The 11,827-nt window shown below is 39.1% G+C and overlaps 4 protein-coding genes across 4 annotated transcripts; 1 reads left to right on the top strand and 3 right to left on the bottom strand.

Moving 5' to 3' along the window:
- Nucleotides 1–387: 387 nt before the first annotated feature.
- Nucleotides 388–2,709, bottom strand: LOC105433523 (phosphatidylinositol 4-kinase II alpha). Its single transcript, XM_011648885.3, has 6 exons — nucleotides 2,334–2,709; nucleotides 2,084–2,202; nucleotides 1,476–1,968; nucleotides 1,130–1,395; nucleotides 888–1,027; nucleotides 388–801 (listed from the first exon to the last, which is right to left on the bottom strand). Exons 1-6 carry the CDS (start codon nucleotides 2,707–2,709, stop codon nucleotides 708–710), a joined length of 1,488 nt encoding a protein of 495 aa, XP_011647187.2. The 3' UTR covers nucleotides 388–707.
- Nucleotides 2,710–3,895: 1,186 nt separating this feature from the next.
- On the bottom strand, nucleotides 3,896–6,421 carry LOC105433522 (uncharacterized). The gene is made up of 8 exons (XM_011648884.3): nucleotides 6,280–6,421; nucleotides 5,880–6,177; nucleotides 5,632–5,785; nucleotides 5,419–5,561; nucleotides 5,150–5,346; nucleotides 4,696–5,086; nucleotides 4,393–4,617; nucleotides 3,896–4,302 (listed from the first exon to the last, which is right to left on the bottom strand). The coding sequence occupies exons 1-8, from the start codon at nucleotides 6,385–6,387 to the stop codon at nucleotides 4,097–4,099; spliced, it is 1,722 nt and encodes a 573-aa protein (XP_011647186.2). The 5' UTR covers nucleotides 6,388–6,421; the 3' UTR covers nucleotides 3,896–4,096.
- A 484-nt stretch (nucleotides 6,422–6,905) lies between these two features.
- LOC105433526 (uncharacterized) lies at nucleotides 6,906–9,140 on the top strand. The gene is made up of 3 exons (XM_011648887.2): nucleotides 6,906–7,185; nucleotides 7,265–7,390; nucleotides 7,455–9,140. The coding sequence occupies exons 1-3, from the start codon at nucleotides 7,033–7,035 to the stop codon at nucleotides 9,072–9,074; spliced, it is 1,899 nt and encodes a 632-aa protein (XP_011647189.2). The 5' UTR covers nucleotides 6,906–7,032; the 3' UTR covers nucleotides 9,075–9,140.
- LOC105433530 (Ornithine aminotransferase precursor) lies at nucleotides 9,095–11,567 on the bottom strand. Its single transcript, XM_011648895.3, has 6 exons — nucleotides 11,371–11,567; nucleotides 10,907–11,302; nucleotides 10,490–10,794; nucleotides 10,175–10,375; nucleotides 9,714–9,939; nucleotides 9,095–9,536 (listed from the first exon to the last, which is right to left on the bottom strand). Exons 2-6 carry the CDS (start codon nucleotides 11,286–11,288, stop codon nucleotides 9,370–9,372), a joined length of 1,281 nt encoding a protein of 426 aa, XP_011647197.2. The 5' UTR covers nucleotides 11,289–11,302; nucleotides 11,371–11,567; the 3' UTR covers nucleotides 9,095–9,369.
- Nucleotides 11,568–11,827: the final 260 nt, after the last annotated feature.

Genomic DNA, 11,827 nt, shown 5'->3' on the forward strand with positions numbered 1-11,827 from the left:
TTAAGTATTAAGCGATCAACACCTCGCGGAACTAGAGCAGCTAATGTCACCTTCTCGAGTGAGAACAGAAGAAAGAGAATATCGTGTGTTCGAATATAGGATATTTATATCTTTCAAGAATGTAGTATGACATTAGGCGTTCTTTAGGTATTGATCTATGTACTCTTTTCATGGTTACCAATTGGCACAAGCTACAATGTGTGTGTATATATATATATATATATATATATATATATGTACGTGCACGTGTGGAAGACACGAGAGACATTTCGTACAACTTGCGCCTGTGCCTGTGCTTTTTTTCGTTTATGGATTATATATCTAAATTTCATACGCTTGTCTTTTTACACTTCATCCGCACGTTTAAGCGCATTAAAAGAAAATGTATTTTAACGTTATATATATATATATTTACTGTATACAATATAGTCGTACGAATATCTTATATCCCAATTTAACTGAGAAAGAGAGAGAAGAAAAAGAAAAATTATAAATACACGACAGTCTAAAAAGAATCTAATTGCGTCCTCCTTGATTGCAGCCACCGAAATAAAACTTAAAAAAGAGAGGTAGAGGTATAGGATAAACTTAGAAAAATAAGTAATAATATTTTCCACGGTGGACAGAACAATATGACTGACACTGATATCACTGATACCACTGACACTTATTCACGAGCACTCGATTCAAATCGTGAATTCTTGTTTTCAACACCAAGAGAAGAACGGACTCTTGTTCTGGAAGCGCTGAGTAAACGTGTCAGAGAATGAAAATAATCTGGGAGCGCCGTTTCCTTTGGCCCTAAAAAACAAAATAATATATCTCTCTGTGAGATTCAGTATCAGTATTTAAACTTAACTAGTATAAATGAATAAAAATATATATACTTTTCTACGATAACAGCCGGCATTTGTACCAGTTGAACGGGACTTTTGGCGTCCTTCAGAGCCTGTTGTAGATTCAAAATCTGACCGCGCATTACGCTCATTTGCCTATCAAAGTGATGCCGATCAAAGCCTTTATCTTGCTGCGGAAGTAGATAAATTATGTTGAGCGGAACATATGTAACCAGGATGATATGTAAACAGGAATATGCGCTCATTCTTTTTTACTATCACATGGAACATACTTTGAACAATTGATACAGGTCGTCACAGAGATCCTGTACAAAATTCTGATCTGACAGTTGTGGTAAAACTAACTCTCTCGTAATTTCGCTAAATGGTTGTTTCGCCTGAGTTAGCCATGCCCAGTGATAAGGGTATGCCCTCCAAGAATCTGGATGTTTAAAGGGGAAAGCCAGGCCATTGTCAATCGCCGCGATTTTCACCTCACCCTGTTCAGATCCGTTCTTACTAACGCTAGTATCGTATTTGATCAACCAATTATCGTTACCTACAAACAGAATATTAGTCATAAAAAAAGGAAATTATATAATTATTGCTATTACGAATAGAAGTGATTTTATCATTTACCCCTGTCTGTGTTTCTGATGATATAATCCAGAATGACTAAACGCTCGAATTGAAGTTGGAATTCCCGACTTAGCCGCGCTGGCATGGACTCGTTCTCCCATCGCCTCAACCAATAGTCGGCGTCCTTGTAACCATCCACAAAGACTTGGAAAGAACCGACTTTCGGTGGTAGGCCGATGCGATTGAAATGCGATCCTACTGTAGGGAACTGGTCCATGATGGCCTGCTTCATGCGCGCCTTCTGACGATCCAGGCGAGGATAATTGAATACTTCGCTGACGAGTTTAACCACTCTAGTATTCGGCACGATACCGAGGCCCAATTTGCGATCGACCAAACTAGCGCCCGCCTCGCTTAGATATCCTTGATTCGGGATCAAGCAACTCCTGCCGAAGCAACACGGGCAGCAGAGCTTGTGCATCCATTTTGTCCATTTTGGATTCAACCTGCCATATGGCTCCTCGTCTTTTGGCTTGAACACACCTATAATTTTCTGACAAGACAGTACGAGATCATCGTCGCCTGCACATCACTACATTAGGCTATATTGGCAGTGACAATAGCGCCTAAATTTCTTACTTTTGAGCAGATTAGAAGCTACATCTTACCCCCGCTGGATTTTTAACAAAGTAACTTCCACTGGAACCCTGATATATCCTCTCTGGGTAAACCCCATTGTCTATCGCGCACTCAGCCTGCCATACCAATTCCGAGAACTGCGGATCATCTACAAGTATATATGTCAAACGTAATTTCATATATGACAATAAATATATATAATTCTTGGAAAAAACACTTAGAAGATATCACAGTATGGTGAATCATCAATCAGCTATGGATCATTGTAGCCAGACGAACCTGGAAATCTGTTGAACGTAACGTCGAGCTCCAAGCGACCGAGGAGAGGCTGGCTCTCCCGGTCGATCCCGGAGGAATCTATGGCTAGAGTTTGGTCGTTGCTCAAACCGGGAATGAACTCGACGTCCGGCAGCAGATCAGCTGGCGACGGCGGCTGATCGTTCTGCGACGACAGACGCTGGTGGTGGTGGTGGTGGTGGTGGCTGCTGCTGCTGCTGCTGCTGACAGGCGCGATGGACAGATCCACCAGCGCATCGGTCTCCACCAGAGCGGCAGCGGCAGCAGTGGTGGCGGCGACGGTGGCGGGGCTGGTATTGTTCTGACTATGATACTCTCGGTAAGGCACGTGCAGTTGCCGTTGTTCGGAGTCGCTCATCACAGATTGCTCGCTCGCGCGACGACGATCCCGCCCCGCGAGGATCTCAAAACGGACCTCGCTCTCTTTCTCCGGTTATCCTACTGCTAACTCGGGTCAGGTCGGATATCTCTAGTCGAGCCGACGGACGACTTATCCTTATCTACCTTGCGACATTCCCGAGTACTGGCTTCCTTCCTTGTCAGCGACGCGTGCACGTTCTCGGTTGCTCCCGGCTATACGTATACGTGCCAGCGTACGGGGAATGCATTAGCATCGTCGTCGATGCGTCATCCGGATCACACGTATTGTCACACGCGTAACGTATAACGTGAAACGTAGGCAGGCCAACACGCGCAGCTGACCGCGTCTCGGCGACGTGGGGAGAAGGGGAGATACCTATTGCGATCTAACCCGATTAACCAAAATGCGGACCGTCATCCTAGCGGCGGATGCTATCAGCTGACAGGATTACCGCCATATTTGCGACGCGTATGCATTTTCTCTTCTCTCTTTCCTTCGCCATTTCTCTCTCTCTCTCTCTCTCTCCCCTTTTCTCTCCCCCTCATATCGCTGCGGGTTACTGCATTCGTCATGCCGCGACACCGCCGCGATTGATTCCGATCCCGATCGATCTGTCGTCAGCGCGAATTCCACGTCGATGAGATTTGAATGATCGCGACAGGCGCTCGTCTGGGATGCTGAAGATCGCGTTTGGAAGATGGATTCGAGACTTGCTCGAGATTTTTGTTTGTAGAAAGAAAAAGTCCTTTTTTTTTGAAGAGGAGGTTAAAAGTGCTTCTATTGGGAACATTTTACTTTCTTGATAAAATTTAGCATGATGCTTTCTTGTTAAGTTATTTCGTCAGTTCTCGCAATAAAGTTATGTGTAATTCTGAGTAAAAGAAAATGCCTTTTTTTTTTTCCTCCAGTTGGAGGATGTCGGATTGTTTCCGACTGTGTGTCTTCAACCCTAGGGTTATATGACACAGGTTTATCTAAATCCCTTTTTTAATTTTTCTGTATCTTATATTAAATGAAAGAAAATGCCTTCAACTAATATAGGTTATATGACTCATATGACAAGATTTTCAGTTGGTTAAAAAAAGCACTCGATATAATATTGCTTATTTTCCTAATAAATTTATGGATTAATTCCGAGCGTACTAAGATACTTTTTCTTTTAAAAATATTGGGAAGGTGAGAATTTTCTTTTTCACAATCAGTCTTGTGCATTCACTATTGGGCAATATATTACATATGCTTTTTACACTAAAATGTATGAATCAACACTAGTAAAAATAAGGAATTTACATTAAGGAATTGATATCGTCTAAACTTCTCCAAATTACATTATTTTCTCTTCTTCAGATACTTGACAAAGTACTCGGTACTGGTATAATAAATTCTACTTTTGTCGAACCAATCGTGCGTTTCGTACGTTCTCCGTATTAGAGGATACGTGTGATAAGGCTGGTGGTATCGCAGAACTGAAAAGATCTCTCGGTCTTCCAGTATAGCCGTTCATTGTCAGATGTCCGGCTTTTGAAGAATGTTTCATTGGTGTCAAGTTTAATCCCTCGTAATTCGCGCTCGGGCTGCACGATACGTCTCCTAAGAACATATATGCTGATTTTCATCATTCCTCTTATCAAATGATAAAGATTATAGATGTATCAAAACATATTAAAAGTTACAATAAACCTCTGGACCGATTTAAATTCCATTTGGAATGATTCAGCAATCGAGAATACAAAGGCGAGAGTGGCTTTCCCTTGAACAAAGTTTGTTCACACTTAACGTGTATACGAGGAGACAGCCAACCGTTCATATTACTCCAGGATTTGCTCAAGTCTGATAAAACTGTGGGCAACTCACGCAACCGGTAACATTCACGCTTGTACCTTTTAAATAAATGTTTGTGTCTGCCTGAAAATTGACACACTTTTTGTAACGAAGCAATTCGCATTTAATTTCGAGATACGATATGATTTTAGCATGCAGCACCTTCCATTGGAGACAGATACAATTTCTCATAAAAACGATAATCGTCCATACATTGGCCGAGATTGAAATTGATCTTTGGAGATTGCAATAGGATGTTACGATTTGCAATTAATATGCTGTTCTTGTTGAAATTGCAGGCATTTTTCATCTCCCAAAAGGCACATTGCTCATCCCTGCATACACCATCAATTCTCGCGATCAATGCACCGAACAATGTTTGTAGAGATTTCATCTTTTTGCAGGCATTTTGAACGGACGATGTGCACTGCGACAGGTCTGGGAAATCGGCGATGTTTATGCGATATAGTATTTGCGTGGATGCCAAGTATAACAGCGACAACAAAGCGGAGAACACGATGGAGCCATCCACGTGTGAATTACGAATCAAATACTTAAACAGAAAAAAAAGTGATTATCGAGAATCACATAGGACATTTCTATTTTATTACCTCACCTGTATCTCTGATTCTGTACATAACAGATGATTGGTACAGCGAATTTCGGGGAGTTTATCTGCATCGAGTGTTCCAGGATTCGAACTTATTCTCAAAATAAGTTTGCACAAAAGATTGCAAGATTCTTCTAGTTCGTCAAATTCCTTATTCTTTTTGTATATATATTGAATCTTTTTGAAAATGCTTCTTTTCCATACTACAATAATAGGGGAAAAAAAATATAAAACATTAATGAATAAATTATGAAAAAAATGTTTACGATACTAACAGTCTGTGACGTTTAAATCATCGATGTCCATCAATCGCCTTTGAATTAATGGGTGAGCCGGCAAACCAAGGACTAATCTTTTTATATTCTCTTTTCTATCGAAAATCTCCGATTTTTGCAAGTTTAATATTTTGATCTCGTCACTAAAATACATAATGAGATTATGTATAAATTAATGTATATGTAATCATACAAGGGACTGTAATAATTTACTTTAGAAAATCATTTACAGCGTCCGCAGTTTTCTTCGTCTCTTTACAAGTCTCTGTTATAGCATCGCATTTTTGCGCAATTATATTATTGAAGTATGCTACTGTTAAATCCTGCGCCGGACTCGAGCGTGGTGCATTCAACAATTCGCCTTGAACTGAAAAATTCATAGCTCGGATATAAAATAACAATTGACGTGGGAATACGATACTTTCTCGTGTAACATTTTGTCTTCCTACATTATTACGTACGTTCCCTCGTGAGGTAAGTCTTAAGAGCGAGTTGTGATAGCTTCCACATAATAATCTGAAATTTCGTCCCTCCTGATTGGATCAAATGGGACATCAGTACCGATGGAAAACCGAGATCAGGGTTGTCTCGTGACAGAACGTTCAAGAAGTTCTTCATCTCGACGCGATACGTTGTTTCGTCTCTTTTGCATAAAATCGGCCATCTGACCATTTGTTTAAAAAGTCTGGCGTCATACACAGTTGACAGATAATGCGACACATGTAGAAAACCTGTCGTATTAGGTTTATTAAACATACCCTTTTGTAAAAGAAAGCTCGTATTAAAATTTTCCAATGTAATGATAATCATACATATATATAATAAAACAAAGATTTATATCGTTAAAGGATATTTCTGTACCTTTTTAAAGTGTCGTTGAAACTCAGAGGACGGTGGTACCATCCGCGTGAGTAAAAGTATATTTCTGTGAAACGATGCGCTAATTTCAGCCTCTCTTAATTTATTCATTGCATGAATTTAATTACTTCTCATCTGCGGTCTTTATTTACATTACGAAGCATATTTAATCCATGTAAATATGTGATTGTTAAAATACTGTGTTTGTATACAATGAGGGCCGAGTTGATCCCTTTGGCCCACATGTAAGGATTCGTTCTTTGTAGTTGAACTTTTTGCACTTTTTCAGATTTTTGCCTGATGTCTAATTACACGCCTATTTCATTTGAAGTAACTAAAAGATACGCAGCTACAAAAGGAAAGCAGATTTGGAGATTAGATTATGAATTTCATCTGAATTTCTAATCTTTGGGGAAGCCGGCGTTTTAGAATGTCCCGGTATTCCCCCTCCTTCTCCCTGACTGATGAATTCTGGAACATATTTCTTGATACGATGGCGACATCTCGCATCGGCGGAGTAAACGAAGGAAATTTGACAGCCGCATGGACGACGCGAAAATATCAAAACAGGAGCACAGGAAAAATCTAAAGACAGATAAGAACATGTGAAAGGCAACGAGTAAAATATATCAAAGATAAATGCGTCAAAAGAATTTATTCAGCAACAAATTAAAGCTATCTAATTTAGAAAAAGAGAATTAGAATTAGAAACACGGATAGCGTTTTCAAGTAGCGATTTGTTCAAACGACGGAGAAATGTTTATAGTCACGAAAGAAATCGACAGTGAAAATATTAGCAAGTTGTGTCGTACCTGCTTGCGGGAGGATGGCGACAAAATGGTATGTCTCTTTGTGGGACCGGCTGGTTCCTCACTCGCCGCTAAGTTACGATCCCTCTCTTGTTTGGAGGTAAGTGACATATTTCATATTTCAAGTTCAATATAAATCCGGAGATTTAAATTTCCATTTTATCTGAATGCTCGTCCAGGTCTGGCAAGGAGATGGTTTGCCTGAGAAGATGTGCGATCGTTGTGTTACCAGAGCAGAATCAGCTCTTTTATATCGAGAGCAATGTCGTGCTGCTGACAGAGCTTTAAGGCAAGCAGCATTGAAGGTAAATAAATTTTTATGCTTTTGCTTTAGTATCTATGTCATTACAAGAATGTTTTTAAACATAGGTATCCAGATTAACATCGTATACCACTGTTTCTGGTTGTAAACTCTATCAGAATCAACAGAATCAAGGGTTTGTGCCAGTGCAAAATCCCCATAAGACATTAAAATGCGTAGAATGTGGCGCTGTATTTATGAATTACCAAGAACTCTGTGCCCATAATCGACTGCACTTGCCCTTTATGCAAGATAACATACCTATGCAGCACATGCACATTGTGGAGTCTCAGAATCCATATCTTAATTTTACCCACGTCGGTTCGAATTTTGCAAATGATAATATCCCAACACAGTTGTCTCCATTAGTTAGATCAAATATGATGCATACTATGTCGCTGAACGAGGAAAGTTCAAATCGAGCTGCTTGTGCCTTACATTGCTCTTTGTGCAATCATACTTTTACCAATAGAAGACAGCTAATAAATCACAATATAACACACAGTACGGAAAATGTTGATATATCGTGCGATAACGAAAACATTGAGATCTGTGATAATTCTAACCACATCCCACAAAACTTAAGCTATGAGAGGTCTATCCATTCCGTTGACAATCCCATTCAGAACTTGTCATACCAGAGATCCACCGTGGATGACACCGACGGAATGCAGAATATAAACTTTCCAGAAAACATTGATCTTGATGGCGTTCAGGAAAGCAGCTCGGAGCGCATGCAAAATGTAACGATGCATCCCGAGAACAACATGTCTATCGCAGAAAACTTGAGATTTATAAAGTCGCCTGGGAAGGATAGGCAGCTCGTGATCGAATATCACGGATGTCCAAGTGACGATGCTTACAAGCAATCTCTCGATATAAAAACCACAGAAGACGTCCATACCAAGAAACATCAGTGCGAAGTGTGTTCAAAACAATTTACGCAAAAATCTAAATTATTTACTCATCAATTGTCTCACTCTGGCCAACAACCGTTTAAATGTCTGAGCTGTGACAAAGCTTACGCATCGAAAAGCAAACTCAGCGCACATATGAGACTGCACACCAAAACCAACGTGCATCAATGCAAAGTATGCGATAAAATATTTTCATATCCATCATACTTGGAGGAGCACATAAAGGTACACAATAAAACTAATGATACGTCACAGAGTAAAGATTACGAGTGCGGCACTTGTAATAAACGTTTTCGACTTTTAAAAAATTTGAAAGCTCATGAGAGACTTCACACCGGCAGGGGCTTGGTGCAATGCGAAATCTGCGACAAAAAATTTAGTCATAATTATAATTTAAAAATGCACTTGCGAACACACAAAACGTCGAGGGTACACAAATGCGAATATTGTGACAAGCGTTTTGTACAAAAGGGTAATCTGGTCGAGCATTTGCGAATTCACACGAAAGTGAAACCCTTCGCGTGTAAATTGTGCGGAAAAAGATTCGCGCAATCGAGTCATCTTAAAAGCCACGAAGCTTCACACGGCACGTTGAGACAACACCAATGCCGATTATGCGGAAAGAGATTCAAGTTGGCCAATCACTTGAAACGGCATTTAAATTTACACACCGGTTCGAAGACTTATAAGTGCAATCAGTGTAATCAAATGTTCTCACAATCCTTTAGTCTGACGAGACATTTAAAGAAGCACAACGAATCGCATATATAATTTATATAATGAATTGTAAATTATGTAGATAACAATCATTGTGAATATATATTTTATAGTTGTTAAGATTTCCTTTTATATTACAATATTGTGGCTACAATTTTTTATTTTCTTACAATCACATCGTTTCTACAATCACATTGTTTCTTCGAGAAATCTAAGAATCTTTGAAATTTAGAATGCATTTGTTTGTTTGTCATTGTTTAAATGAATAGAATAATATGGAAAAAAAAGGTAATCTATCTTATCGTAAAAAAAGTTTATCATACACAATATTGGTGATATCTTAAATTTTTTATTCGTAGCTCTTAAGGACTGTAGTGAGAATATTTATTCCTTCTCGCAGTTGTTCCTCTGTGATCGTTAATGGAGGTGATATTCTGATGATTTGACCGTGTGTAGGTCTCGTCAACAATCCAGCATCTCTCAGCTTCAGACAGATGTCCCAACCCTCGGCGAATTCTGTAAATAAAAGTCATATCATACGTCGTATCATAATGAACCACTTCTTGTTAGATATGGTTCGGGAATTTTATATGTATCAACTAGTATTTTATCTCGTATCGCGCAACGAGTTTTTAATTTGTCGACAGTTTATCAGTGATACAGTGGAATCATTGATCTCATGATCATTGATACCTTTGTTAATCACGAGACCGGCTAAAAGGCCGCGTCCACGGAATTCTGTCGCGATGTCCTTTGGCACTTTACTTAGTTCTTCTCTCAGAATTTTTCCAAGTTTCTTTGCGTTTTCTGCCAGATTTTCCTCTTCCAAAATCTTTACCGCTTCTAAAGCGACCCTGTTTCCGAGCGGACTCCCACCGAAGGTGCTCCCATGCGAACCTGTTTCCAAACAGAGCATTATCTGAAAAAGAAATGTTAGAAATATCATCATGAATTCAATTGGCCTTATCATTCCAAATGAGCGATATCGCTTTTTTTCAATCTATACAATCTATACAAGTGGATGTATGCTTTATCACCTACGTCAAACTTTATCAACAATTCAAAATACTTTCATAATGTTATTAACGTTATTCAAGATACAGAACAAAATTCGAATATTTTAAATTATTTCGCGATGAAATTTTTTCAGATACCTCGTCATCTGCCAGAACACCGGAAACCGGGTACATTCCGCCGGAAAGTGCTTTTCCCAAAATAAGAATATCTGGTCTATAGCCTTCATGATCAATTGCCAAACGTGTACCAGTTCTACAAAGACCAGTCTGCACTTCGTCGGCGATCCATAGAACATTGTATTTCGTGCACAATTCTCTCACACGTTTCAGATAACCATCCTAATAAATTGAAAGTAAAAGAACTATGTCATTGACAAAAAAATAATGATATTAATGCTTTGATATCAATAGGAAGGAAAAAATCGAATCTTCCATAATAAGATAAGAACTTACAGTTGGCACAACAACGCCAGCTTCTCCCTGTATGGGTTCCATCATGAACGCGCAGATATTGGGATTCTCTTGAAATTTTTGTTCCAACGCAATTGGATCATTGTACGGTATTTTCTCAAAAAGAGGCACATATGGACCAAAATCCGTATAGCAGTTTGGATCCGTTGAAGCCGATAAGGCCGCCAATGAACGACCCCAAAAGTTTCCACTCGCGAAGATGACGGCAGCCTTGCCGCTCGGAACTTTTTTTATTCTATAGCCCCAACGTCTGGCCAATTTTACGGCTGTATCACCACCTTCGACACCTGCAAAACAAAAAAAGGAATGAATACATCCAAATTTTACCATAGTAAAGAAAAGAAGTTTGTACTTATCTGAAGCAATTTATCAATTTTTTTTCTTGATATAATTCCATACCTGTGTTCATAGGTAAAAACCGATCCCATCCCAAGAGTTTCGTTAGATATTCTCCCAATTCGCCATGAGGTTCCGAATAGAAGGCTCTTGACGTATGCGCTAATTTTCCAGCTTGATCTCTCATTACCTTTACCAGACGTGGATGAGAGTAACCCTGGCTGACGGTCGAGAATCCTGCCAGGAAATCAAGATACTTCTTTCCATCAGTGTCCCACAGGTAGACACCTTCCCCGCGAGAGAGAACAACCGGCAGTGGTTTGAAGTGTATACCGCCGTATTTGTTATCGCGATCAATTATTTGTTGGGAACTCAAAAATCTTCTCTTCTCCGATTCCTTTACAATGCTGAAGAAGAATCTCTGCCTCACGGATTGCATGGCCATTTTTCTTCTTTACCCTGTAATATAGAATGTCGCAACGTTTTGGCAATATTGTTGAAATATTTTGTGTCATATGGGCATTTACCTTTATTCTTTGTTAACGCGAGTAAGAATGTAAGATGTCAGAAGACGTCTGATGGCGATTCCGCCAATCTTGCTTTTATATCAAGGTTTAGAAAGATACGGCAAAAGATACGGCGGATACGATTACTTATTTACCGGAATCGTGCTTGTACATAAGGATTGCGACAGAGAGATTTACAATAAATATTCTTACGGAAACCGTATCTGATAAAAAAGTAAAGGTGCCAGCATGCCAAAGTAAACGATAAACAATATAATCTGAAAGGCATTTTTACATTATAAGAAGATATCGAATGAACAAAACAAAATTAAGCCATTTGATTTGGATTTATAACATTTTAATAAGATCATTTAAAGTAAATTCTTATTAAAATGTATAATTTATAAATGAATAATTATTATTACATTTTATCTTTCGCGTCATTGCAGTTAGAAGCGTCATTATTTGCGTATAAAAT

The sequence above is a fragment of the Pogonomyrmex barbatus genome, unplaced genomic scaffold (assembly GCF_055798465.1).
Source record: "Pogonomyrmex barbatus isolate J1 unplaced genomic scaffold, ASM5579846v1 scaffold3, whole genome shotgun sequence".
Lineage (NCBI taxonomy): Eukaryota > Metazoa > Arthropoda > Insecta > Hymenoptera > Formicidae > Pogonomyrmex > Pogonomyrmex barbatus.

Excerpts from the sequence above, each read along its gene's own strand:
- LOC105433526 (XM_011648887.2), top strand. The coding sequence starts at position 7,033 with ATGTTTATAGTCACGAAAGAAATCGACAGTGAAAATATTAGCAAGTTG. Across the intron at positions 7,186-7,264 it reads GATCCCTCTCTTGTTTGGAG|GTCTGGCAAGGAGATGGTTT; the intron begins GTAAGTGACATA and ends ATGCTCGTCCAG. Across the intron at positions 7,391-7,454 it reads TAAGGCAAGCAGCATTGAAG|GTATCCAGATTAACATCGTA; the intron begins GTAAATAAATTT and ends TTTTAAACATAG.
- LOC105433530 (XM_011648895.3), bottom strand. The coding sequence starts at position 11,288 with ATGGCCATGCAATCCGTGAGGCAGAGATTCTTCTTCAGCATTGTAAAG. Across the intron at positions 10,795-10,906 it reads GTTTTTACCTATGAACACAG|GTGTCGAAGGTGGTGATACA; the intron begins GTATGGAATTAT and ends TTTGTTTTGCAG. Across the intron at positions 9,940-10,174 it reads GTGTTCTGGCAGATGACGAG|ATAATGCTCTGTTTGGAAAC; the intron begins GTATCTGAAAAA and ends TTTCTTTTTCAG.
- LOC105433523 (XM_011648885.3), bottom strand. The coding sequence starts at position 2,709 with ATGAGCGACTCCGAACAACGGCAACTGCACGTGCCTTACCGAGAGTAT. Across the intron at positions 1,396-1,475 it reads CATCAGAAACACAGACAGGG|GTAACGATAATTGGTTGATC; the intron begins GTAAATGATAAA and ends TTCTGTTTGTAG. Across the intron at positions 1,028-1,129 it reads ACCTGTATCAATTGTTCAAA|CAAGATAAAGGCTTTGATCG; the intron begins GTATGTTCCATG and ends CTACTTCCGCAG.
- LOC105433522 (XM_011648884.3), bottom strand. The coding sequence starts at position 6,387 with ATGAATAAATTAAGAGAGGCTGAAATTAGCGCATCGTTTCACAGAAAT. Across the intron at positions 5,786-5,879 it reads GACTTACCTCACGAGGGAAC|TTCAAGGCGAATTGTTGAAT; the intron begins GTACGTAATAAT and ends TGAATTTTTCAG. Across the intron at positions 5,347-5,418 it reads TGATTTAAACGTCACAGACT|TATGGAAAAGAAGCATTTTC; the intron begins GTTAGTATCGTA and ends CTATTATTGTAG.